Genomic DNA, 25,108 nt, shown 5'->3' on the forward strand with positions numbered 1-25,108 from the left:
GCAGACAGGCTATCAAAGGCCTAAAATAACAAACAATAGGCTCATGGCAGCTTTACAGCGGTTACATGGATACACAGGCAGCTTGGTGGTGAGTGGAGGAGTAGTGCAAGGAGTGTCTGTCCCAGTACTCCCAAAATATAAATAGATGTTAATGTCTCGCAAAACAACCAAAACAAAAAAAAAGGTGGCATACTTAGGTACAGGGGTGGGCTCATCTACTGAGTTTCTGACATAATAATTTGGCAGTAACTATTTAATGGTGCCAATATAGGACACAGACACAGACTACTTTAAGTTGCATCATAGATGTCTACAAATTTGTATTGTCAGTGCCAGACATTGAATGATGTCAGCGAATAGACTAAAGATTGGTGGAGCTGTGCGACATAATTTTGCACGTGGTAGAGCACATTTTGAGCTGGGGTAGGGGGGAACTCTCTTGAGGCCGGCGGGACCGCCCCAGGGCCCCTCATGTTACAACGGTGTGTCTGACGTTGGGTGCGCACCACCACCGCCAGAGACACTACATTGTACTATGAGGGACCCAGTAGCAATGCCGTCAACCAAAAGCGAGCACACCCACCTCTTCAGACAAACAGCAGTCTCACGGGTGCTTGCGCCAAGTCGCGATACCACGGCCCCGTGTGGGGAGTTTTGCCATTTAGGGAGGTGTAAACATGTCGTATGCTGTATAATCAGCTGCAGCAAATTAGACATTAGAAAAGTAATTCACAGGCAAGAGCTTTTCATAGGAAAGCTAGGTGTCGGCCGGGCAAGGTGGGGCAAAAGATTTCGAAATCCAGTTGTGGTTCATTTTAATGAATGTTAGATCGTCAACATTTTGGGTAGCCAGACGAGTCCTTTTTTCGGTTAATATTGAACCTGCAGCACTGAATACTCTTTCTGATAGGACACTTGCTGCCGGGCAAGCAAGCTCCTGCAATGCATATTCTGCCAATTCTGGCCAGGTGTCTAATTTGGAGGCCCAGTAATCAAATGGGAATGACGGTTGAGGGAGAACATCGATAAGGGATGAAAAATAGTTAGTAACCATACTGGACAAATGTTGTCTCCTGTCACTTTCAATTGATGCAGCAGTACCTGTCCTGTCTGCGGTCATAGCAAAATCACTCCACAACCTGGTCAGAAAACCCCTCTGTCCAACGCCACTTCTGATGTGTGCACCCCTAACACTCCTAGTCTGCTGCCCCCTGGAGCTCGTGTGAGAACGATCACGTGCGCTGTGTGCTGGGAATGCCTGAAGCAAACGGTCAACAAGAGTTGATTGTTTGGTTGCTAATATTAGTTCCAAGTTCTCATGTGGCATAATATTTTGCAATTTGCCTTTATAGCGTGGATCAAGGAGGCAGGCCAACCAGTAATCGTCATCGTTCATCATTTTCGTTATGCGTGTGTCCCTTTTTAGGATACGTAAGGCATAATCCGCCATGTGGGCCAAAGTTCCAGTTGTCAAATCTCCGGTTGTGATTGGTTGAGGGGCAGTTGCAGGCAAATCTACGTCACTTGTGTCCCTCAAAAAACCAGAACCCGGCCGTGACACGCAACCAATTTCCTGTGCCCCCGGGAAAGGTTCGGCATTAAAAATATACTCATCCCCATCATCCTCCTCGTCCTCCACCTCCTCTTCGCCCGCTACCTCGTCCTGTACACTGCCCTGACCAGACAATGGCTGACTGTCATCAAGGCTTTCCTCTTCCTCTGGTGCAGACGCCTGCTCCTTTATGTGCGTCAAACTTTGCATCAGCAGATGCATTAGGGGGATGCTCATGCTTATTACGGCGTTGTCTGCACTAACCAGCCGTGTGCATTCCTCAAAACACTGAAGGACTTGACACATGTCTTGTATCTTAGACCACTGCACACCTGACAACTCCATGTCTGCCATCCTACTGCCTGCCCGTGTATCCTCCCACAAATAAATAACAGCACGCCTCTGTTCGCACAGTCTCTGAAGCATGTGCAGTGTTGAGTTCCACCTTGTTGCAACGTCTATGATTAGGCGATGCTGGGGAAGGTTCAAAGACCGCTGATAGGTCTGCATACGGCTGGCGTGTACAGGCGAACGTCGGATATGTGAGCAAAGTGCACGCACTTTGAGGAGCAGGTCGGAGAACCCAGGATAAGTTTTCAATAAGCACTGCACCACCAGGTTTAAGGTGTGAGCCAGGCAAGGAATGTGTTTCAGTTGGGAAAGGGAGATGGCAGCCATGAAATTCCTTCCGTTATCACTCACTACCTTGCCTGCCTCAAGATCTACTGTGCCCAGCCACGACTGCGTTTCTTGTTGCAAGAACTCGGATAGAACTTCCGCGGTGTGTCTGTTGTCGCCCAAACACTTCATAGCCAATACAGCCTGCTGACGCTTGGCAGTAGCTGGCCCATAATGGGACAACTGGTGTGCAACAGTGTCATCTGCCGATGGAGTGGTTGGCAGACTGCGTTCTGTGGAAGAGCTGTAGCTTCTGCAGGAGGACGAGGAGGAGGAGGAGGGGGTGCGAACGCCTACAGCCAACTGTTTCCTAGACCGTGGGCTAGGCACAACTGTCCCTAAATTGATGTCGCCTGTGGACCCTGCATCCACCACATTCACCCAGTGTGCCGTGATGGACACATAACGTCCCTGGCCATGCCTACTGGTCCATGCATCTGTAGTCAGGTGCACCTTTGTACTCACAGATTGCCTAAGTGCATGGACGATGCGCTGTTTAACATGCTGGTGCAGGGCTGGGATGGCTTTTCTGGAAAAAAAGTGTCGACTGGGTAGCTCGTATCGTGGTTCAGCGTACTCCATCAGGGCTTTGAAAGCTTCGCTTTCAACTAACCGGTAGGGCATCATCTCTAACGAGATTAGTCTAGCTATGTGGGCGTTAAAACCCTGTGTACGCGGATGCGAGGATAAGTACTTCCTTTTTCTAACCAGAGTCTCATGTAGGGTGAGCTGGACTGGAGAGCTGGAGATCGTGGAACTTTCGGGTGTGCCGGTGTACATGGCAGACTGAGAGACGGTTGGAGACGGTATTGTTTCCGCCGGTGCCCTAGATGCAATATTTCCTCCTACAAAACTGGTGGTTCCCTGACCCTGACTGCTTTTGGCTGGCAAAGAAACCTGCACAGATACTGCCGGTGGTGCGGAAAATGGTGGCCTTACAGTGACGGAAGGGATGTTGCGTTGCTGACTAGCTTCATTGGCCGAGGGTGCTACAACCTTAAGGGACGTTTGGTAGTTAGTCCAGGCTTGAAAATGCATGGTGGTTAAGTGTCTATGCATGCAACTAGTATTTAGACTTTTCAGATTCTGACCTCTGCTTAAGCTAGTTGAACATTTTTGACAGATGACTTTGCGCTGCTCAGTTGGATGTTGTTTAAAAAAATGCCAGACTGCACTCTTCCTAGACTCGGATCCCTTTTCAGGGATTGCAGACTGAGCTTTAACCGGATGGCCACGCTGTCCTCCAACAGGTTTTGGCTTTGACACGCGTTTTGGGCCAGATACGGGCCCGGCAGATGGAACCTGTTGCGATGTTGATGCCTGCTGCGGCCCCTCCTCCACCTCCGCTTCTGAACTACTGCCGCCTGCACCCTGTTCCCCCAATGGCTGCCAATCGGGGTCAATAACTGGGTCATCTATTACCTCCTCTTCGAGCTCGTGTGCAACTTCGTCTGTGTCACTGTGTCGGTCGGTGGTATAGCGTTCGTGGCGGGGCAACATAGTCTCATCAGGGTCTGATTGTGGATCTGTACCCTGAGAGGGCAATGTGGTGGTCTGAGTCAAAGGAGCAGCATAGTACTCTGGCTGTGGCTGTGCATCAGTGCACTCCATGTCAGAATATACTTGTAATGGGCATGGCCTGTTAAATGTTTCACTTTCTAAGCCAGGGACGGTATGTGTAAAGAGCTCCATGGAGTGACCCGTTGTGTCGCCTGCTGCATCCTTCTCTCTTGTTGTAGTTTTTGCTGAGGAGGACAAGGAAGCGACTTGTCCCTGACCGTGAACATCCACAAGCGACGCGCTGCTTTTACATTTACCAGTTTCGGAAGAGGAGGCAAAAGAGCTAGAGGCTGAGTCTGCAATGTAAGCCAAAACTTGCTGTTGCTGCTCCGCCTTTAAAAGCGGTTTTCCTACTCCCAGAAAAGAGAGCGTTCGAGGCCTTGTGTAGCCTGACGACGAAACTGGCTCCACAGCTCCAGACTTAGGTGGAATATTTTTATCCCCACGACCACCTGATGCTCCACTACCACTACCATCATTACCAGCTGACAATGAACGCCCACGACGACCTCTTGCACCAGACTTCCTCATTGTTTTAAAATCTTAACCAAAGTAACTTTATTTGTTGCTGTCAAACAACTTACACGGTGAGCTATAACTTCAGTATGATTTCAATATCCCTTAACAGGTTGGTGAGACCACAAGGAAAATCAGGCACAATGTTACACACTCTGTTTTCTGTGGCACAAAATCACAGAGATGACACACACGCAGGACTGTCACTCAAGCACTAATGTCAATATTAATCTCCCACCTAATTTATTTTTTTTTTTTTCTCAGGGAGACTTTAGAAACCAAATAATATTAAAAAAAAAAAACAAAAAAAAAAACAACAAAAAAAAGGCTTTCTATGGCCCACAATTAGAGAGAGAGAGGTGGCACACCCAGGAGTCAAGACTGGCACACAAGCTGAAAGGGCAATATTACTCTCCCACTGTTTTTTTATGTATTTTTTGTTTTTTAAGGGAGACTTTAGAAACCCAATAATATTTAAAAAAAAAAATAAATAGGCTTTCTATGGCCCACTGAATGAGAGAGGTGGCACACCCAGGAATCAAGACTGGCGCACAAGCTGAAAGGGCAATATTACTCTCCCACTGTTTTTTTAAGTTTTTTTTCTTTTATTTTCAGGGAAACTTTAGAAACCAAATAATATTAAAAAAAACAAAAAAATAAATAGCCTTTCTATGGCCCACTGAATGAGAGAGAGGTGGCACACCCAGGAGTCAAGACTGGCACACAAGCTGAAAGGGCAATATTACTCTCCCACTGTTTTTTTATTTTTTTATTTTTTTCAGGGAGACTTTAGAAACCAAATAATAAGAAAAAAAAATAAATAAATAAATAGGCTTTCTATAGCCCACTGAATGAGAGATAGCACACACAGCAGTGGCACACAAGCCCTGACTGAGGCCAATATTTTTCTACCACTGATTGATGTAGTGTTTTTGTGTTGAGGTAGAATTTAGAACACAAATCACGGAAAAAATAAATAGGCTTTCTATGGCCCACTCAGTGAGAGATGGCACACACAGGGATGGCACTGTAGCAGAAATGCCAATCTTAATCTCCCACAAAAAAAAAAAAAAAAAAAAAAAAAACCAGGGACTGTCCTACAATTACTATCTCCCTGCAGTAATCTAAGCCAGGTATGGCAGGCAGCAATAGGAGTGGACTGATGCACAAATTAAATAAAAAGTGTGGACAAACAAAAAAGATAGCTGTGCAGAAAGGAACAAGAGGATATGTGCTTTGAAAAAAGCAGTTGGTTTCCACAGTGGCGTACACACAGCAATACAGCTATCACGGAGCCTTCTAGGGCAGCCCAATGAGCTACAGCGCTGAGGAAAAAAAAAAAAAAATAGCTTCCACTGTTCCTGCACACCGAAGGTGGTGTTGGACAGTGGAAATCGCTGCAGCACAAGCGGTTTGGTGGTTAGTGGACCCTGCCTAACGCTATCCCTGCTTCTGACGAAGCGGCAGCAACCTCTCCCTAAGCTCAGATCAGCAGCAGTAAGATGGCGGTCGGCGGGAACGCCCCTTTATAGCCCCTGTGACGCCGCAGACAGCAAGCCAATCACTGCAATGCCCTTCTCTAAGATGGTGGGGACCAGGATCTATGTCATCACGCTGCCCACACTCTGCGTTCACCTTCATTGGCTGAGAAATGGCGCTTTTCGCGTCATTGAAACGCGACTTTGGCACGAAAGTCGCGTACCGCATGGCCGACAAGCACAGGGGTCGGATCGGGTTTCATGAGACGCCGACTTAGCCAAAAGTCGGCGACTTTTGAAAATGATCGACCCGTTTCGCTCAACCCTAGTCAGCACTTCCATCACTTCAACGATACACATGGCAGGAAAGAAAGCTTTCCACCTGTGTCAGAATGTCATGAGAAGCTACATATCTGAAACCGAGCCATTTCTGAAGTTTTTTTAAATTAAGGTAGACTAATAAGTTTAGTTTTATATTTTCATCATTCAAGAGCTTTCTTTGTCATCGGAAAACCCCTTTAATCTTCTTTCCACCTGATTAGTGAATTAGCCAATCTGACAAATCCTCTTTCCTTTTCACTTATACACATGTGGCCAAAAATGTGGTACGTTTCTGTTAAAGTAAGAAACACCCATTTGGTACTAAAATAACTTGAAACTGACTAATTTAAATTGAAAATTACTTTTACTGAATATCAACTAATAAAAATCAGACATTGCTTTCGAATTGTAGTTGTACAAAAAAAAGATAAAAAAATTAATGAAATTGGCCTTGATAAAAATGAAAACATTGAAAAAGTGTAACATCCCCCTAGATTAAATTAAGGTGTGTCCTTAAATCAGGGCCAATTTTAGACAAAATGAGATCCTGGGCAAAAGTTTAACCCCTTTACCCCCAAGGGTGGTTTGCACGTTAATGACCAGGCCAACTTTTACAATTCTGACCACTGTTCTTTTATGAGGTTATAACGCTGGAACGCTTCAACGGATCCCGGTGATTCTGACACTGTTTTCTCGTGACATATTGTACTTCATGATAGTGGTAAAATTTCTTTGATATTACCTGCGTTTATTTGTGAAAAAAATGGAAATTTGGCGAAAATTTTGAAAATTTCACAATTTTCCAACTTTTAATTTTTATGCCCTTAAATCACAGAGATATGTCACACAAAATATTTAATAAGTAACATTTCCCACATGTCTACTTTACATCAGCACAATTTTGGAACCAACATTTTTTTTGTTAGGGAGTTATAAGGGTTAAAATTTGACCAGAAATTTCTCATTTTTACAACACCATTTTTTTTTAGGGACCACATCTCATTTGAAGTCATTTTGAGGGGTCTATATGATAGAAAATACCCAAGTGTGACACCATTCTAAAAAATGCACCCCTCAAGGTGCTCAAAACTACATTCAAGAAGTTTATTAACCCTTCAGATGTTTCACAGGAATTTTTGGAATGTTTAAATAAAAATGAACATTTAACTTTTTTTCACACAAAATTTATTTTAGCTCCAATTTGTTTTATTTTACCAAGGGTAACAGGAGAAAATGGACCCCAAAAGTTGTTGTACAATTTGTCCTGAGTACGCTGATACCCCAAATGTGGGGGTAAACCACTGTTTGGGCGCATGGCAGAGCTCGGAAGGAAAGGAGCGCCATTTTACTTTTCAATGCAAAATTGACAGGAATTGAGATGGGACGCCATGTTGCGTTTGGAGAGCCCCTGATGTGCCTAAACATTGAAACCCCCCACAAGTGACACCATTTTGGAAAGTAGACCCCCTAAGGAACTTATCTAGATGTGTGGTGAGCACTTTGACCCACCAAGTGCTTCACAGAAGTTTATAATGCAGAGCCGTAAAAATAAAAAAAATCATATTTTTTTCACAAAAATGATATTTCGCCCCCAATTTTTTATTTTCCCAAGGATAAGAGAAGAAATTGGACCCCAAACATTGTTGTGCAATTTGTCCTGAGTACGCTGATACCCCATATGTGGGTGTAAAGCACTGTTTGGGCGCATGGCAGAGCTCGGAAGGGAAGGAGCGCCATTTGACTTTTCAATGCAAAATTGACTGGAATTGAGATGGGACGCCATGTTGCGTTTGGAGAGCCCCTGATGTGCGTAAACATTGAAACCCCCCACAAGTGACACCATTTTGGAAAGGAGACCCCTTAAGGAACTTATCTAGATGTGTGGCGAGCACTTTGACTCAACAAGTGCTTCACAGAAGTTTATAATGCAGAGCCGTAAAAATAAAAAATCATATTTTTTCACAAAAATGATATTTTTGCCCCCAATTTTTTATTTTCCCAAGGGTAAGAGAAAAAAGTAGACCACAAAAGTTGTTGTGCAATTTGTCCTGAGTACGACGATACCCCATATGTGGGGGTAAACCACTGTTTGGGCGCATAGCAGAGCTTGGAAGGGAAGGAGCGCCATTTTACTTCTCAATGCAAAATTGACTGGAATTAAGATAGGACGCCATGTTGCGTTTGGAGAGCCCCTGATGTGCCTAAACATTGAAACCCCCAACAAAGTGACACCATTTTGGAAAGTAGACCCCTTAAGGAACTTATCTAGATGTGTGGTGATCACTTTGACCCAACAAGTGCTTCACAGAAGTTTATAATGCAGAGCCGTAAAAATAAAAAATCATATTTTTTCACAAAAATGATATTTTTGCCCCCAATTTTTTATTTTCCCAAGGGTAAGAGAAAAAAGTAGACCACAAAAGTTGTTGTGCAATTTGTCCTGAGTACGACGATACCCCATATGTGGGGGTAAACCACTGTTTGGGCGCATAGCAGAGCTTGGAAGGGAAGGAGCGCCATTTTACTTCTCAATGCAAAATTGACTGGAATTAAGATAGGACGCCATGTTGCGTTTGGAGAGCCCCTGATGTGCCTAAACATTGAAACCCCCAACAAAGTGACACCATTTTGGAAAGTAGACCCCTTAAGGAACTTATCTAGATGTGTGGTGATCACTTTGACCCAACAAGTGCTTCACAGAAGTTTATAATGCAGAGCCGTAAAAATAAAAAATCATATTTTTTCACAAAAATGATCTTTTCGCCCCCAATTTTTTATTTTCCCAAGGGTAAGAGAAGGAATTGGACCCCAAAAGTTGTTGTGCAATTTGTCCTGAGTACGCTGATACCCCATATGTGGGAGTAAACGACTCTTTGGGCGCATGGCAGAGCTCGGAAGGGAAGGAGCGCCGTTTGACTTTTCAATGCAAAATTGACTGGAATTGAGATGAGACACTATGTCGCGTTTGGAGAGCCCCTGATGTGCCTAAGCATTAAAACCCCCCACAAGTGACACCATTTTGGAAAGTAGACCCCCTAAGGAACTTATTTAGATGTGTTTTGACAGCTTTGAACCCCCAAGTGTTTCACTACAGTTTATAACGCAGAGCCGTGAAAATACTTTTTTTTTTTTTACAAAAATGATTTTTTAGCTACCAGGTTTGTGTTTTCACAAGGGTAACAGGATAAATTGGACCCCAATAGTTGCTGTCAATTTGTCCTGAGTACGCTGATACCCCATATGTGGGGGGAACCACTGTTTGGGCGCATGGCAGAGCTCAGAAGGGAAGGAGCGCCATTTGGAATGCAGACTTAGATAGATTGGTCTGCAGGCGTCACGTTCCATTTGCAGAGCCCCTGATGTACACAAACAGTACAAACCCCCCCACAAGTGACCCCATATTGGAAACTAGACCTCCCAAGGAACTTATCTAGATGTGTTGTGAGAACTTTGAACCCCCAAGTATTTCACTACAGTTTATAACGCAGAGCCGTGAAAATAAAAATTATTATTTTTTTCATAAAAATGAATTTTTAGCCCCCAGTTTTGTATTTTCCCAAGGGTAACAGGAGAAATTGGACGCCAAATGTTGTTGTCCAATTTGTCCTGAGTACGCTGATACCCCGTATGTGGGGGGGGAACCACTGTTTGGGCGCATGGCAAAACTCAGAACGGAAGGAGCGCCATTTGGAATGCAGACTTAGATGGATTGGTCTGCAGGCGTCACGTTACATTTGCAGAGCCCCTGATGTACCCAAACAGTAGAAACCCCTCACAAGTGACCCCATATTGGAAACTAGACCTCCCAAGGAACTTATCTAGATGTGTTGTGAGAACTTTGAACCCCAAGTGTTTCACTACAGTTTACAACGCAGAGCCGTGAAAATAAAAAATCCTTTTTTTTCCACAAAAATGATTTTTAGCCCCCAAATTTTTATTTTCCCAAGGATAACAAGAGAACTTGGACCCCAAAAGTTGTTGTCCAATTTTTCCCGAGTATGCTGATGCCCCATATGTTGAAGTAAACCCCTGTTTGGGCGCACGGGAGAGCTCGGAAGGGAAGGAGCACTGTTTTACTTTTTCAACGCAGAATTGGCTGGAATTGAGATCGGACACCATTTCGTGTTTGGAGAGCCCCTGATGTGCCTGAACAGTGGAAACTCCCCAATTCTACCTGAAACCCTAATGCAAACACACCCCTAACCCTAATCCCAATGGTAACCCTAACCACACCCCTAACCCTGACACACCCCTAACTCTAATCCCAACCCTAATCCCAACAGTAAATGTAATCCAAACCCTAACCCTAACTTTAGCCCCAACCCTAACCCTAACTTTAGCCCCAACCTCAACCCTAACTTTAGCCCCAACCCTAACCCAAACTTTAGCCCCAACCCTAACCCTAACTTTAGCTCCAACCCTAGCCCCAGCCCTAACCCTAACCCTAGCCCTAACCCTAGCCCTAGCCCTAACCCTAACCCTAGCCCTAACCCTAGCCCTAACCCTAATGGGAAAATGGAAATAAATACATTTTTTAAATTTTATTAATTTTCCCTAACTAAGGGGGTGATGAAGGGGGGTTGATTTACTTTTATAGCATTTTTTATAGCGGATTTTTATGATTGGCAGCTGTCACACCCTAAAAGACACTTTTTGTGGCAAAAAAGTTTTTGCGTCTCCACATTTTGAGACCTATAATTTTTCCATATTTTGGTCCACAGAGTCATGTGAGGTCTTGTTTTTTGCGGGACGAGTTGACATTTTTATTGGTAACATTTTTGGACACGTGACATTTTTTGATCACTTTTTATTCCAATTTTTGTGAGGCAGAATGACCAAAAACCAGCTATTCATGAATTTCTTTTGGGGGAGGCGTTTATACCGTTCCACGTTTGGTAAAATTGATAAAGCAGTTTTATTCTTTGGGTCAGTACGATTACAGGGATACCTCATTTATATCATTTTTTTATGTTTTGGCGCTTTTATACGATAAAAGCTATTTTATAGAAAAAATAATTATTTTGGCAACGCTTTATTCTGAGGACTATAACTTTTTTAATTTTTGCTTATGATGCTGTATGGTGGCTCGTTTTTTGTGGAACAAGATGACGTTTTCAGCGGCACCATGGTTATTTATATCCGTCTTTTTGATTGCGTGTTATTCTACTTTTTGTTCGGCGGTATGATAATAAAGCGTTGTTTTTTGCCTCGTTTTTTTTTTTTTTCTTACGGTGTTCACTGAAGGGGTTAAATAGTGGGACAGTTTTATAGGTTGGGTCGTTACAGACGCGGTTATACTAAATATGTGTACTTTTATTGTTTTGTTTTGTTTTATTTAGATAAAGAAATGTATTTATGGGAATAATATTTTTTTTTCTTTATTTAGGAATTTTTTTTTTTTTTTTTTTTACACATGTGGAATTTTTTTTTTAACTTTTTTACTTTGTCCCAGGGGGGGACATCACAGATCGCTGATCTGACAGTTTGCACAGCACTCTGTCAGATCAGCGATCTGACTTAGAGCGCAGCAGGCTTACCGGCGCCTGCTCTGGACCCGGAAGTAGTCCCTGCAGGACCCAGAAGCAGCCCCGCGGCCATTTTGGATCCGGGGCCTGCAGGGATAGGAGGTAAGAGACCCTCGCAGTAACGCGATCACATCGCGTTGCTCCGAGGGTCTCAGAGAAGCACGCAGGGAGCCCCCTCCTTGCGCGATGCTTCCCTATACCGCCGGAACACTGCGATCATGTTTGATCGCAGTGTGCCGGGGGTTAATGTGCCGGGGGCGGTCCGTGACCGCTCCTGGCACATAGTGCCGGATGTCAGCTGCGATAGTCAGCTGACACCCAGCCGCGATCGGCCGCGCTCCCCCCGAGAGTGCGGCTGATCGCATATGACGTACTATCCGTCGGTGGTCATACGGGCCCACCCCACCTCGACGGGATAGTACATCCAATGTCAGAAAGGGGTTAAAGTAGGCCCCCAAATACTCACATATTGCAGAACATTTCTGTTGTATTTACATGCACTGAGCTCAGGCTGTTAAACGAGCGTGATTGAAATTGTTCGATGCTTGTTTCCCAGCCTCTTTACTCTGGCTGAGGAAAAATGATGGGTACAGATAGTCCTCAATACAGTATAATGCAGGTCCCATATAGTACATATAGTGTAATCCACTGACCATGGTACTTGATAGAGTATAATGTAGCCCCCTCAGAGTATAATGCGGCCCCCCACACACAGTATAATATAGCCCCCCAGAGTATAATGCAGCCCCTTCAAAGTATAATGCAGCCCCTTCAGAGTATAATGCAGCCCCCTCAGAGTATAATGGAGCCCCCCTCATAGAGTATAATGCAGCCCCCTCAGAGTATAATGCAGCCCCCCTCATAGAGTATAATGCAATGCCCTTCATAGTATATTGCATCCCCTTCAGAGTATAATGCAGCCCACTCAGATAATGAAGCAGCCTCCCACATAGAGCCTAATGCAGCCACCCTCATAGAATATAATGCAGCCCCCTCATAGAGTATAATGCAGCCCCCTCTCATAGAGTATAATGCAGCCACCCTCACAGAGTATAATGCAGCCCCCTCAGAGTATACTGCAGCCCCCTCATAGAGTATAATGCAATGCACTTCATAGTATAATGCAACCCCTTCAGAGTATAATTCAGCCCCCTCAGATAATGAAGCAGCCTCCCACATAGAGCCTAATGCAGCCACCCTCATAGAATATAATGCAGCCCCCTCATAGAGTATAATGCAGCCCCCTCTCATAGAGTATAATGCAGCCACCCTCACAGAGTATAATGCAGCCCCCTCAGAGTATACTGCAGCCCCTCATAGAGTATAATGCAATGCACTTCATAGTATAATGCAACCCCTTCAGAGTATAATTCAGCCCCCTCAGATAATGAAGCAGCCTCCCACATAGAGCATAATGAGGTCATGCCAGGTCATACCTGAGGAATCCTCCAAGAAGTCGAAACCGGTTGTATTTTAGTTTGAAATAAAAATCATAATTGAATCAGAATATCGAGTTCCATCATCATCCTTCAGGAGTGCATATTGCTGGGAAAAACATTCACAAAGTGTTATCGCCTATGAAAGCACTGTTCAGTGTGATCATCAGTTCCCAGATCTTTGCAGCAAACTGAGTGGAAAGAGGAATGGATTGGATCTATACACAGTATATCAAGACACCAAAAAGGTGAGTGGATTCACAATGAGTACACACCTTTGGAAACTAACTACTACACTCAGAAGTCTGCGCTTCCAATTTCTCTCCCTATAATCCCCTCTTGTTTTATATACATAGAGCATAATGCAGCCAACCTCATAGAATATAATGCAGCCCCCTCATAGAGTATAATGCAGCCCCCTCTCATAGAGTATAATGCAGCCACCCTCATAGAGTATAATGCAGCCCCCTCAGAGTATAATGCAGCCCCCCTCATAGAGTATAGTGCAGCCCCTTCAGAGTATAATGCAGCCTCCCGCATAGAGCATAATGCAGCCACCCTCATAGAATATAATGCAGCCCCCTCATAGAGAATAATGCAGCCCCTTTCCTAGAGTATAATGCAGCCCCCTAAGAGTATAATGCAGCCCCCCTCATAGAGTATAATACAGCCCCTTCAGAGTATAATGCAGCTCCATACACACAGTATAATGTAGCCCCCTCACAGAGCATAATGCAGTCCCCTCAGAGTATAATGCAGCCCTCAGAGTATAATGCAGCCCACACAAACTCAGTATAATGCAGACCCCCAAAGTATAATACAGCCCCCTCAGAGTATAATGCAGCCCCCACACACAGTATAATCCAGCCCCTTCAGAGTATAATGCCACCCCCTTCATAGTATAATGCAGCCCCCTTCAGAGTATAAGGCAGCCCCCTCAGAGTTTAATGCAGCCCAATGCAGCCCCCCGCATAGAGAATAATACAGCCACCCTCATAGAATATAATGCAGCCCCTCATAAAGTATAATGCAGCCCCCTCATAGAGTATAATGCAGCCACCCTCATAGAGTATAATGCAGCCCCTTCAGAGTATAATGCAGTCCCACGCACACTCAGTATAATGCAGACCCGCAGAGTATAATACAGCCCCCTCAGAGTATAATGCAGCCCCCCACACAGTATAATCCAGCCCCCCACAAACACACATTATAATGCAGCCCCCCACACAGTATAATGCAGCCCCCATACTAACAGTATAATGCAGCCCCCTCACACGAAGTATAATGCACCTCCCCACACAGAGTATAATGCGTCCCACAAACACACAGTATAATGCAGGATACAACACTTTAAATCCATCAACATAACTGAACTGTGTATACTTATGTGCTTGATTCTGGGCCCGAACATCGAGGTCCTCCCAGTTGTCTACTAGCTGTTCGCAGACTTGCTCCCAGAGCCGACGGGTCACAATGACATCAGCGTGGTGGTGGTCAGCCTTGTTCCACAGCGGCTCCCTCTCTCAGATCAGATCAATGAGGAGGTCAATATTTAGCCCGGCCTCCTCACCGTCCAACTCAGGAGCACGGTGTGAAGCCTGTTAAAAAAGGCAAAAAAAAAAATTAGATTCACAACAACATAAAGTTTAAAATAAAAAAAAGAAAGAAATAAAGATGCTTACACGATGATGACCTCCCTGAGTCTTACGCCGATGACCCTGGGAGCCGTTGTGAGGACCTCTGGATCGAGCAGCAGAATCAGAAGACTATGAGAAAAAAAAATTATGTGCTTGTATGTTGCCTTTTTCTGCGTTGTGTGCAGTGTGATGTCTATAATGATAATTTTGTATGTGTTGTATGTTGTGTGATGTCTATAATGATCAGTTTATATGTGTTGTGTGCAGTGTTTTCTGTAAGGATCATTTGTTTTTATGTGTTGGGTGTTGTGTGAAGTTGTGGTTCTGCGATGCATGCAAGAAACATCCCAATTGTGATCCCACTCCAGGTCTCACTCCAGGTCTCTCTCCACCCCTTCAGGCTTCTTCTGGAAGCACCTCTTCTGCTGCAGCTTCCTACAAAATTGAGAGATTGATAAATACATTAATTAATTAATAATATATATATATATATATATAAATATATATATATGTATATATGTATATAAATAGATAGATATGGGACAGATAGATAGATAGATATAGGACAGATAGATAGATAGATAGATAGATAGATAGATAGATAGATAGATAGATAGATAGATAGACAGACAGACAGGGCAAAAAAAAATTCACTAAAAACAGAACTTTTATTTACCTCAGTGCGCTGCCGACGTTGGGGAGGGCTCCCAGAAGAAGATATGGCTGATGGCTGAGATGCTCTCTGGCTGGCAGGCTAGGCTCTCTGCTGGCAGGCTCTTGGCTCTCTGGCTGGCAGGCTAGGCTCTCTGCTGGAAGGCTCTTGGCAGGCAGGCTCTTGGCTCTCTGGCTGGCAGGCTAGGCTCTCTGCTGGCAGGCTCTTTGCATGCAGGCTCTTGGCTCTCTGGCTGGCAGGCTAGGCTCTCTGCTGGCAGGCTCTTTGCAGGCAGGCTCTTGGCTCTCTGGCTGGCAGGCTAGGCTCTCTGCTGGCAGGCTCTTTGCAGGCAGGCTCTTGGCTCTCTGGCTGGCAGGCTAGGCTCTCTGCTGGCAGGCTCTTGGCTCTCTGGCTGGCAGGCTAGGCTCTTTGCTGGCGGGCTCTTGGCTCTCTGGCTAGCAGGCTAGGCTCTCTGCTGGCAGGCTCTTGGCAGACAGGCTCTTGGCTCTCTGGCTGGCAGGCTAGGCTCTCTGCTGGCAGGCTGTTTGCATGCAGGCTCTTGGCTCTCTGGCTAGCAGGCTAGGCTCTCTGCTGGCAGGCTCTTGGCTCTCTGGATGGCAGGCTCTTGGCTCTCTGGCTGGCAGGCTAGGCTCTCTGCTGGCAGGCTCTTGGCTCTCTGGATGGCAGGCTCTTGGCTCTCTGGCTGGCAGGCTAGGCTCTCTGCTGGCAGGCTCTTGGCTCTCTGGATGGCAGGCTCTTGGCTCTCTGGCTGGCAGGCTCTCTATGGTTGGAAATTAGTGAGGGCCTCACTGGCATTGTTTATATATGTGTCCTGGGGGCAGGCCAATAGGTTATGAGCATGCTCAGATTAAAAGCCAGATCAGGTCATTCCGGCGTCCATAGACATGCATTGTAGCAAAAAGCCGGAAGCACCGTATCTGGCCTTTCTGGCTTTTTCGCCGCAAACCTAATGTAAGAATCAGTAGTGTATTTTACCATAGAGCTAGACTATTCAAATGCTATTGGGCTCCTGGTGAAAAGGAGACTGGTTCTTATTTCTCCTGCTTACTAATGTATGGCCATAGTATTTTCCTATGGCCACCACTAGGGGAGCTAAATGACAGTTATATAAAGTTATAAACACTGAGCTCCCCTTGTGTTGGCTGAACAAGTCAGTTATATCATGTCTGGCATGAAAGAAAGCAAAAAGTCATTTTTTTTAAATTTGAGTAAAGGCAGGAAATGGTATGTAATAATAAGAGCATTACTCACCTATTCATATTTGTGCCTTTCCAGTACCATCGGTTCACTAAACTTCACTAGTCCTATAGCAATGATGTCTTATTCATCATACAGGTGAATTCTGCAGCCGAACAATGGCCTTAGTGGTAACATATCATACATGCAAACACGACCATTGAAGTCAATGATTGTCTGGAGCAGTCCAGTGTTTACCTTGAATGTGACATCATCACTACAGGTTGACCATTGGAATGACAAAGTTTTGTACAGGTAATTCTTTCATCTTGTTTTATACTGTTTATTGTCTTTATATTGAAAAATCCCAGAGTTGTATGGAACAGATTGATTGATTTACTTTTACCATTTTCTGAATATATTGAAAAATCTGATGTTCAGATTAAGTACCATATTCATGAAGTTCGGTAAAGTTAGGCTTCAGTGTGGTAAAGATCATCATTTAACCCCTTAATCCCATATGACGTACTATCCCGTCAAGGTGACCTGGGACTTAATTCCCAGTGACGGGATAGTACGTCATATGCAATCGGCCGCGCTCACGGGGGGAGCGCGGCCGATTGCGGCTGGGTGTCAGCTGACTATAGCAGCTGACATCCGGCACTATGTGCCAGGAGCGGTCACGGACCGCTCCTCGCACATTAACCCCCGGAACACTGCGATCAAACATGATCGCAGCGTTTCGGGGGGCATAGGGAAGCATCGCGCAGGGAGGGGGCTCCCTGCGGGCTTCCCTGAGACCCTCGGTACAAGGTGATGTGCTCACCTTGTACCAAGCGTCTCCTCCCTGCAGGCCCCGGATCCAAAGTAGCTGCGGGGTTACTTCCGGGTCCTGCAGGGAGGTGGCTTACAAGCGCCTGCTCAGAGTAGGCGCCTGTAAGCCTGGAGCAGTGCACGTCAGATCGCTGATCTGACACAGTGCTCGGCAAAGTGTCAGATCATCGATCTGTCACTATATAGTGATATCCCTCCCGGGACAACGTGATAATGTAAAAAAAAATAATATTTAGATGTGTAAAAAAAAATCCTAAATAAAGAAAAAAAAAATATTGTTCCCATAAATACAATTCTTTATCTAAATTTAAAAAAAAACAATAAAAGTACACATATTTAGTATCGCTGCGACCTATAAAACTGTCCCACTAGTTAACCCCTTCAGTAAGCACCGTAAAAAAAAAAAAAAGAGGCAAAAAACAATGCTTTATTATCATACCGCCGAACAAAAAGTGAAATAACACGCGATCAAAAAGACGGATATAAATAACCATGGTACCGTTGAAAATGTCATCTTGTCCCGCAAAAAACAAGCATCATCAGCGAAAAAATGAAAAAGTTATAGTCCTCAGAATAAAGCGATGCAAAAATAATTATTTTTCTATAAAATAGTTTTTATCGTATAAAAGCGCCAAAACATAAAAAAAATGAGGTATAAACTGCTTTATCAATTTTACCAAACATGGAACGGTATAAAGGCCCCCCACAAAAGAAATTCATGAATAGCTGGTTTTTGGTAATTCTGCCTCACAAAAATCTGAATAAAAAGACATCAAAAAATGTCACGTGCCCGAAAATGTTACCAATAGTGTTGAGCATTCCGATACCGCAAGTATCGGGTATCGGCAGATATTTGCGGTATTGGAATTCCGATACCGAGTTCCGATATTTTTGTGATATCGGAAATCGGAATCGGAAGTTCCCAGTGTGTGGTTCCCAGGGTCTGGAGGAGAGGAGACTCTCCTTCAGGCCCTGGGATCCATATTCATGTAAAAAATAAAGAATACAAATAAAAAATAGGGATATACTCACCCTCTGACGCGCCCTGGTTGTAACCGCTGCAACCGGCAGCCTCCGTTCCTAAGAATGAGCGAGTGAAGGACCTGCGATGACATCGCGGTCTTGTAATTGGTCGCGTGAGCGGTCACATGAGCGGTCACGCGACCAATCACAAACCGCCACGTCATCGAAGGTCCTTAACTCTGCATTCTTAAGAACGGAGGCACCGCTAAGAGCAGGGGCCGCCGGAGGGGTGAGTATATCAATATTTTTTATTTTTATTCTTTATTTTATACATGAATATGGATCCCAGGGCCTAAAGGAGAGTTTCCTCTCCTTCAGACCCTGGGAACCATTCCGATATTTTGTGTCCCATTGATATGCATTGGTATCGGGTATCGGTGAGATCCGATAATTTGCCGGTATCGGCCGATCCAATCCGATACCGATACCTTTGCATATCGGAAGGTATCGCTCAACACTAGTTACCAATAAAAACATCAACTCGTCCCGCAAAAAACAAGACCTCACATGACTCTGTGGACCAAAATGTGGAAAAAGTATAGCTCTCAAAATGTGGAGACGCAAAAACTATTTTTTGCAATAAAAAGTGTCTTTTAGAGTGTGACAGCTGCCAATCATAAAAATCCACTAAAAAATCCGCTATAAATGCAAATCAAACCCCCCTTCATGACCCCCTTAGTTAGGGAAAAATAATAAAATTAAAAAAATTTATTTATTTCCATTTTCCCATCAGGGTTAGGGCTAGGGTTAGAGCTAGGGTTAAGGTTAGGGATAGGGTTAGGGCTAGAGTTAGGGCTAGGGTTAGGGCTAGGGCTAGGGCTAGGGTTAGGGCTAGGATTAGGGCTAGGGTTAGGGCTAGGGTTAGGGCTAGGGCTAGGGTTAGGGCTGCAGTTAGAGTTGGGGCTAAAGTTAGGGTTAGGGCTGGGGCTAAAGTTAGGGTTAGGGTTGGGGCTAAAGTTAGGTTTGGGGCTAAAGTTAGGGTTAGGGCTACAGTTAGGGTTGGGGCTAAAGTTAGGGTTTGGATTTAATTTATGGTTGGGATTAGGGTTAGGGGTGTGTCAGGGTTAGGGGTGTGGTTAGGGTTATGGTTGGGATTAGGGTTAGGGGTGTGTTAGAGTTAAGGGTGGGGTTAGGGGTGTGATGGGGTTAGGGGTGTGGTTGGGGTTAGGGGTGTGGTTGGGATTAGGGTTAGGGGTGTGTTTGGGTTAGGGTTTCAGTTACAATTGGGGTTTCCACTGTTTAGGTTCATCAGGGCTCTCCAAACGCAACATGGCACCCGATCTCAATTCCAGCCAATTCTGCCTTGAAAAAGTAAAACAGTGCTCCTTCCCTTCCGAGCTCTCCCGTGCGCCCAAACAGGGGTTTACCCTAACAAATGGGGTATCAGCGTACTCAGGACAAATTGGACAACAACTTTGGGGGTCCAATGTCTCTTGTTACCCTTGGGAAAATAAAAATTTGGAGGGCTGAAAAAACATTTTTGTGGGAAAAAAATGATTTTTTATTTTCACGGCTCTGTGTTATAAACTGTAGTGAAACACTTGGGGGTTCAAAGTTCTCACAACACATCTAGATAAGATCCTTGGGGGGTCTAGTTTCCAATATGGGGTCACTTGTGGGGGGTTTCTACTGTTTAGGTACATCAGGGGTCCTGTAAATGCAACGTGACGCCTGCAGATCAATCCATCTAAGTCTGCATTCCAAATGGCGCTCTTTCCCTTCCGAGCTCTGCCATGCGCCCAAACGGTGGTTCCTCCCACATATAGGGTATCATCTGCGTTATAAACTGTAGTGAAACACTTGGGGGTTCAAAGCTCTCACAACACATCTAGATAAGTTCCTTAGGGGGTCTACTTTCCAAAATGGTGTCACTTGTGGGGAGTTTCAATGTTTAGGCACATCAGTGACTCTCCAAACGCAACATGGTGTCCCATCTCAATTCCAGTCAATTTTGCATTGAAAAGTCAAACGGCACTCCTTCCCTTTCGAGCTCTGCCATGCGCCCAAACAGTGGTTCACCCCCACATATGGGGTATCAGCGTACTCAGAACAAATTGCACAACAACTTTTGGGGTCCAATTTCTTCTCTTACCCTTGGGAAAATAAAAAATTGGGGGCAAAAAGTTCATTTTTGTGAAAAAATATGATTTTTTATTTTACGGCTCTGCATTATAAACTTCTGTGAAGCACTTGGTTGGTCAAAGTGCTCACCACACATCTAGATAAGTTCCTTAGGGGGTCTACTTTCCAAAATGGTGTCAATTGTGGGGGTTTCAATGTTTAGGCACATCAGTGGCTCTCCAAACGCAACATGGCGTCCCATCTCAATTCCTGTCAATTTTGCATTGAAAAGTCAAACGGCGCTCCTTCCCTTCCGATTTCTGCCATGCACCCAAACAGTGGTTTACCCCCACATATGGGGTATCAGCATACTCAGGACAAATTGTACAACAACTTTTGGGGTCCAATTTCGTGTCTTACCCTTGGAAAAATAAAAAATTGGGGGCGAAAAGATCATTTTTGTGAAAAAATATGATTTTTTATTTTTATGGCTCTGCATTATAAACTTCTGTGAAGCACTTGGTAGGTCAAAGTGCTCACCACACATCTAGATAAGTTCCTTAGGGGGTCTAATTTCCAAGGCTCATCAGGGGCTCTCCAAACGCAACATGGCATCCCATCTCAATTCCAGTCAATTTTGCATTGAAAAGTCAAATCGTGCTCCTTCCTGTCTGAGCTCTTCCATGCGCCCAAACAGTGGTTTACCCCCACATATGGGGTATTGGCGTACTCAGGACAAATTGTACAACAACTTTTGTGGTCCATTTTCTCCTGTTACCCTTGGTAAAATAAAACAAATTGGAGCTGAAGTAATTTTTTTGTGAGAAAAAGTTAAATGATCATTTTTTTTTATATGCAAATTGCCTAAACATTCCAAAAAATCCTGTGAAACACCTGAAGGGTTAATAAACTTCTTGAATGTGGTTTTGAGCACCTTGAGGGGTGCAGTTTTTAGAATGGCATCACACTTGGTTATTTTCTATCATATAGACCCCTCAAAATGACTTCAAATGTGACGCGGTCCCTAAAAAAAATGGTGTTATAAAAATGAGAAATTGCTGGTCAACTTTTAACCCTTATAACTCCCTAAAAAAAAAAAATGTTTGTTCCAGAATTGTGCTGATGTAAAGTAGACATGTGGCAAATGATACTTATTAAGTATTTTGTGTGACATATCTCTGTGATTTAAGGGCATAAAAATTAAAAGTTGGAAAATTGCTGTTTTTTTCACAAATAAATGCAGGTAATATCAAAGAAATTTTACCACTATCATGAAGCCCAATATGTCACGAGAAAACCATGTCAGAATCACCAGGATCCATTGAAGTGTTCCAAAGTTATAACCTCATAAAGGGACAGTGGTCAGAATTGTGAAAAATTGGCCCGGTCATTAACATGCAAACCACCCTTGGGGCTTAAGGGGTTAAAAAAGATTTTTAATTAGCAAAGCACCATTCTATGTGTCTTGAAGCACTCTAGAGAGGGGTAAAAGTGCATACAATGGGGCAGTACCATTTAATAAGATGATCACTGAGGGTATTGTTGCGCTCCCCTGGTGATGTGTGAAAACAAAACACCCATTTAAGCATGAATATCTGATGCTGCTGCCCCACCGCTGTAGGAGATATCTTCCAGATGTGTATTTACTAGATAAGGTTTTTATTAGTACCAGACTGTCACCTTTTCATTCTTCTTTTACCTTGAAGAAGGCGCCGAAACATGTTGGTATTAATAAAAACCTTATCTGAAGCTCTAACGGTACCGTCACACTCAGCAACTTTGCAATGAGAGTGACAGCGATCCGTGACGTTGCAGCGTCCTGGATAGCGATCTCGTTGTGTTTGACACTCAGCAGCGATCTGGATCCCGCTGTGATATCGCTGGTCGGAGCTAGAAGTCCAGAACTTTATTTCGTCGTCAGGTCGGCGTGTATCGTCATGTTTGACATCAAAAGCAACGATGTCAGCAATGTTTTACATGGAGCTAACAACCAGCGAGAACGATAAGTGAGTCGCCGTTACGTCACTGGATCGCTCCTGCATCGTTCTGGAGCTGCTGTGTTTGACGTCTCTACAGCGACCTACACAGCGACGCTCCAGCGATCGGCTCGTTGTCTATATCGCTGCAGCGTCGCTGAGTGTGAGGCTCCTCATTTCCAACACTTTATCCCACCTAATGTGGTTCTCTCCATTCTGGTAATTTCTATGTTTCTTCTCTCAACCAAATTTATCTGGAGCTCATTTCCTCTGTTTTTATTTGCAGATAGATAACCAAGCAAAATGGGTGACTGGAGTTTTCTTGAAAAGTTACTGGACCAAGTACAGGAGCATTCTACAGGAATTGGAAAAGTCTGGCTGGTGGTTTTGTTTGTGTTCCGTCTCCTAATTCTGAGTTTAGCTGGAGAATCGGTGTGGGGGGATGAGCAATCAGACTTCATCTGTAACACTAAACAGCCTGGATGTCCAAATGTTTGTTATGATCAAGCATTTCCTATTTCTCATATTCGCTACTGGGTGCTACAGTTCCTATTTGTCAGCTCTCCGACGTTATTCTATTTGGGTCATGTTCTTTACATATCAAAGAAAGAAGCAAAGATAAGGAATAAAGAAAGTGACTATAAAATTATGGAGGATAAAATCCATCAAGTCCAAGATGAAAAAAAACCTAGGAAATTCTTAATTCAAGAGGATGGAAGGGTCAAGATTAGGGGTGCTTTGATGTGTACATACATAATTAGTATCGTCACCAAAAGTATACTTGAGGCTGGATTTCTTCTTGGTCAGTGGTATCTTTACGGCTTTGTGATGATGCCAAATTATATTTGTGAAAGACCTCCATGTCCTCACAAGGTAGACTGCTTTGTATCTCGACCCATGGAGAAAACCATATTTATCCTTTTCATGCTTGTTGTCTCTCTTATCTCGTTATTCCTTAATCTACTAGAGCTGACCATTCTTATTATTCAGAGCACTTGTCGGAAGATAAAACGCTATATATCAGTCAAATATACAGGTAATACACAAATAATATTCCATGAAGAGTCATATAACTCACCAAGTGCACCAGTACTGGAGAAGTCTTGTATGTATTTTCCTGTAGACAAGGAAAAATGTCCTGCTTACAAAATATCCGATGAGGAGAACTGGGCTAACTACAATACAGAGAAGGAACTGGGATTAAATGTTGGGTTACACTCAACCTTAGACTATAATGTTTGCTGTGATGACTCTACGCATGCATCCAACAGATCAAATAGTTCTGTGTGGAAAAAGCAATATGTGTAAATGTACCATTTTAACTCTACAAAACCTGCACTGTATTGGAAATAATGGATTTTTCTATGCTGCTTCCTACTTTTAATATTATATTTTTTAAGTTATTTTGCCACTGAAAAAAAATAAATAAATAAAATTTGATATGTATTTCCAGGAAAATCTTTTTCAGTCACCTTTGGTATGTATGGAACATTTATGAAATACACGTGGTCAAAATTGTTGGTACCTCTCTAATGACAGAAAAACCCACAATGGTCACAGAAATAACTTGAATCTGACAAAAGTAATAAATAAAAAATCTATGAAAATGAATAAAAGAAAGTCAGACATTGCTTTTCAACCATGCTTCCACAGCATTAAAAAAATAAAAATAAAACTCATGAAATAGGCCTGGACAGAAATGATGGTACCCTTAACTTAATATTTTGTTGCACAACCTTTTGAGGCAATCACTGCAATCAAACGATTCCTGTAACTGTCAATGAGACTTCTACACCTCTTGACAGGTATTTTGGCCCACTCCTCAAGAGCAAACTGCTCCAGTTGTCTTGTGTTTAAAGGTTGTCTTTTCCAGACGGCATGTTTCAGATCTTTCCAAAGATGCTCAATAGGATTTAGGTCAGGGCTCATAGAAGGCCACTTCAGAATAGTCCAATGTTTTCCTCTTAGCCATTCTTGGGTGTTTTATCCTGTTGCAACACCCATGACCTGCGAGTGAGACCAAGCTTTCTGACACTAGGCAGCACAATTCTCTCTAGAATCCCTTGCTAGTCTTGAGATTTCATTGTACCCTGCACAGATTCTAGACACCCTGTGCCAGATGCAGCAAAGCAGTCCCAGAACATAACAAAGCCTCCTCTATGTTTCACAGTATGGACATTATTCTTTTCTTGATATGCTTCATTTTTCGGTCTGTAAACATAGAGCTGATGTGCCTTGCCAAAAAGTACCATTTTCGTCTCATCTGTCCATAGGACATTCTCCCAGAAGCTTTGTGGCTTGTCAACATGTAGTTTAGAAAATTCCAGTCTGGCTTTTTCATGATTTTTTTTTCAACAATGGTGTCCTCCTTGGTCGTCTCCCATGAAGTCCACTTTGGCTCATAAAATGACGGATGGAGCAATCTGACAATGATGCTCCTTTAGCTTAAAGTTCACCTTTAATCTGTTTACAAGTTTTTCTGGGCTCTTTTGTTACCATTCGTATTATCCGCCTCTTTGATTTGTCATCAATTTTCCTCTTGCGGCCTCGTCCAGGGAGGTTGACTACAGTCCTATGGATCTTAAATTTCTGAATAACATGTGCAACTGTAGTCACAGGAACATCAAGCTGTTTGGAGATGGTCTTATAACTTTTACCTTTA

The 25,108-nt window shown here is 43.7% G+C and overlaps 1 protein-coding gene across 4 annotated transcripts in view; it reads left to right on the forward strand.

The window, feature by feature from the left end:
- The window catches only part of LOC143818267 (gap junction alpha-4 protein-like), a 47,946-nt gene extending 23,515 nt beyond the window's left edge, over nucleotides 1–24,431 (forward strand). Inside the window, exons 3-5 of one of the 4 annotated variants that reach the window (XM_077299622.1) lie at nucleotides 13,164–13,314; nucleotides 16,712–16,867; nucleotides 22,733–24,431. In XM_077299622.1, coding sequence (XP_077155737.1) covers nucleotides 22,750–23,754 — 1,005 coding nt within the window. In that variant the 5' untranslated portion in view covers nucleotides 13,164–13,314; nucleotides 16,712–16,867; nucleotides 22,733–22,749 and the 3' untranslated portion in view covers nucleotides 23,755–24,431. Of the gene's footprint in view, nucleotides 1–13,163; nucleotides 13,315–16,651; nucleotides 16,868–22,732 lie in introns of all 4 variants that reach the window. The other 3 variants (XM_077299624.1, XM_077299621.1, XM_077299623.1) reach the window with 3 other exon arrangements.
- The last annotated feature ends 677 nt before the right edge of the window (nucleotides 24,432–25,108 follow it).

Source organism: Ranitomeya variabilis, chromosome 3 (genome assembly GCF_051348905.1).
Source record: "Ranitomeya variabilis isolate aRanVar5 chromosome 3, aRanVar5.hap1, whole genome shotgun sequence".
Classification (NCBI taxonomy): domain Eukaryota; kingdom Metazoa; phylum Chordata; class Amphibia; order Anura; family Dendrobatidae; genus Ranitomeya; species Ranitomeya variabilis.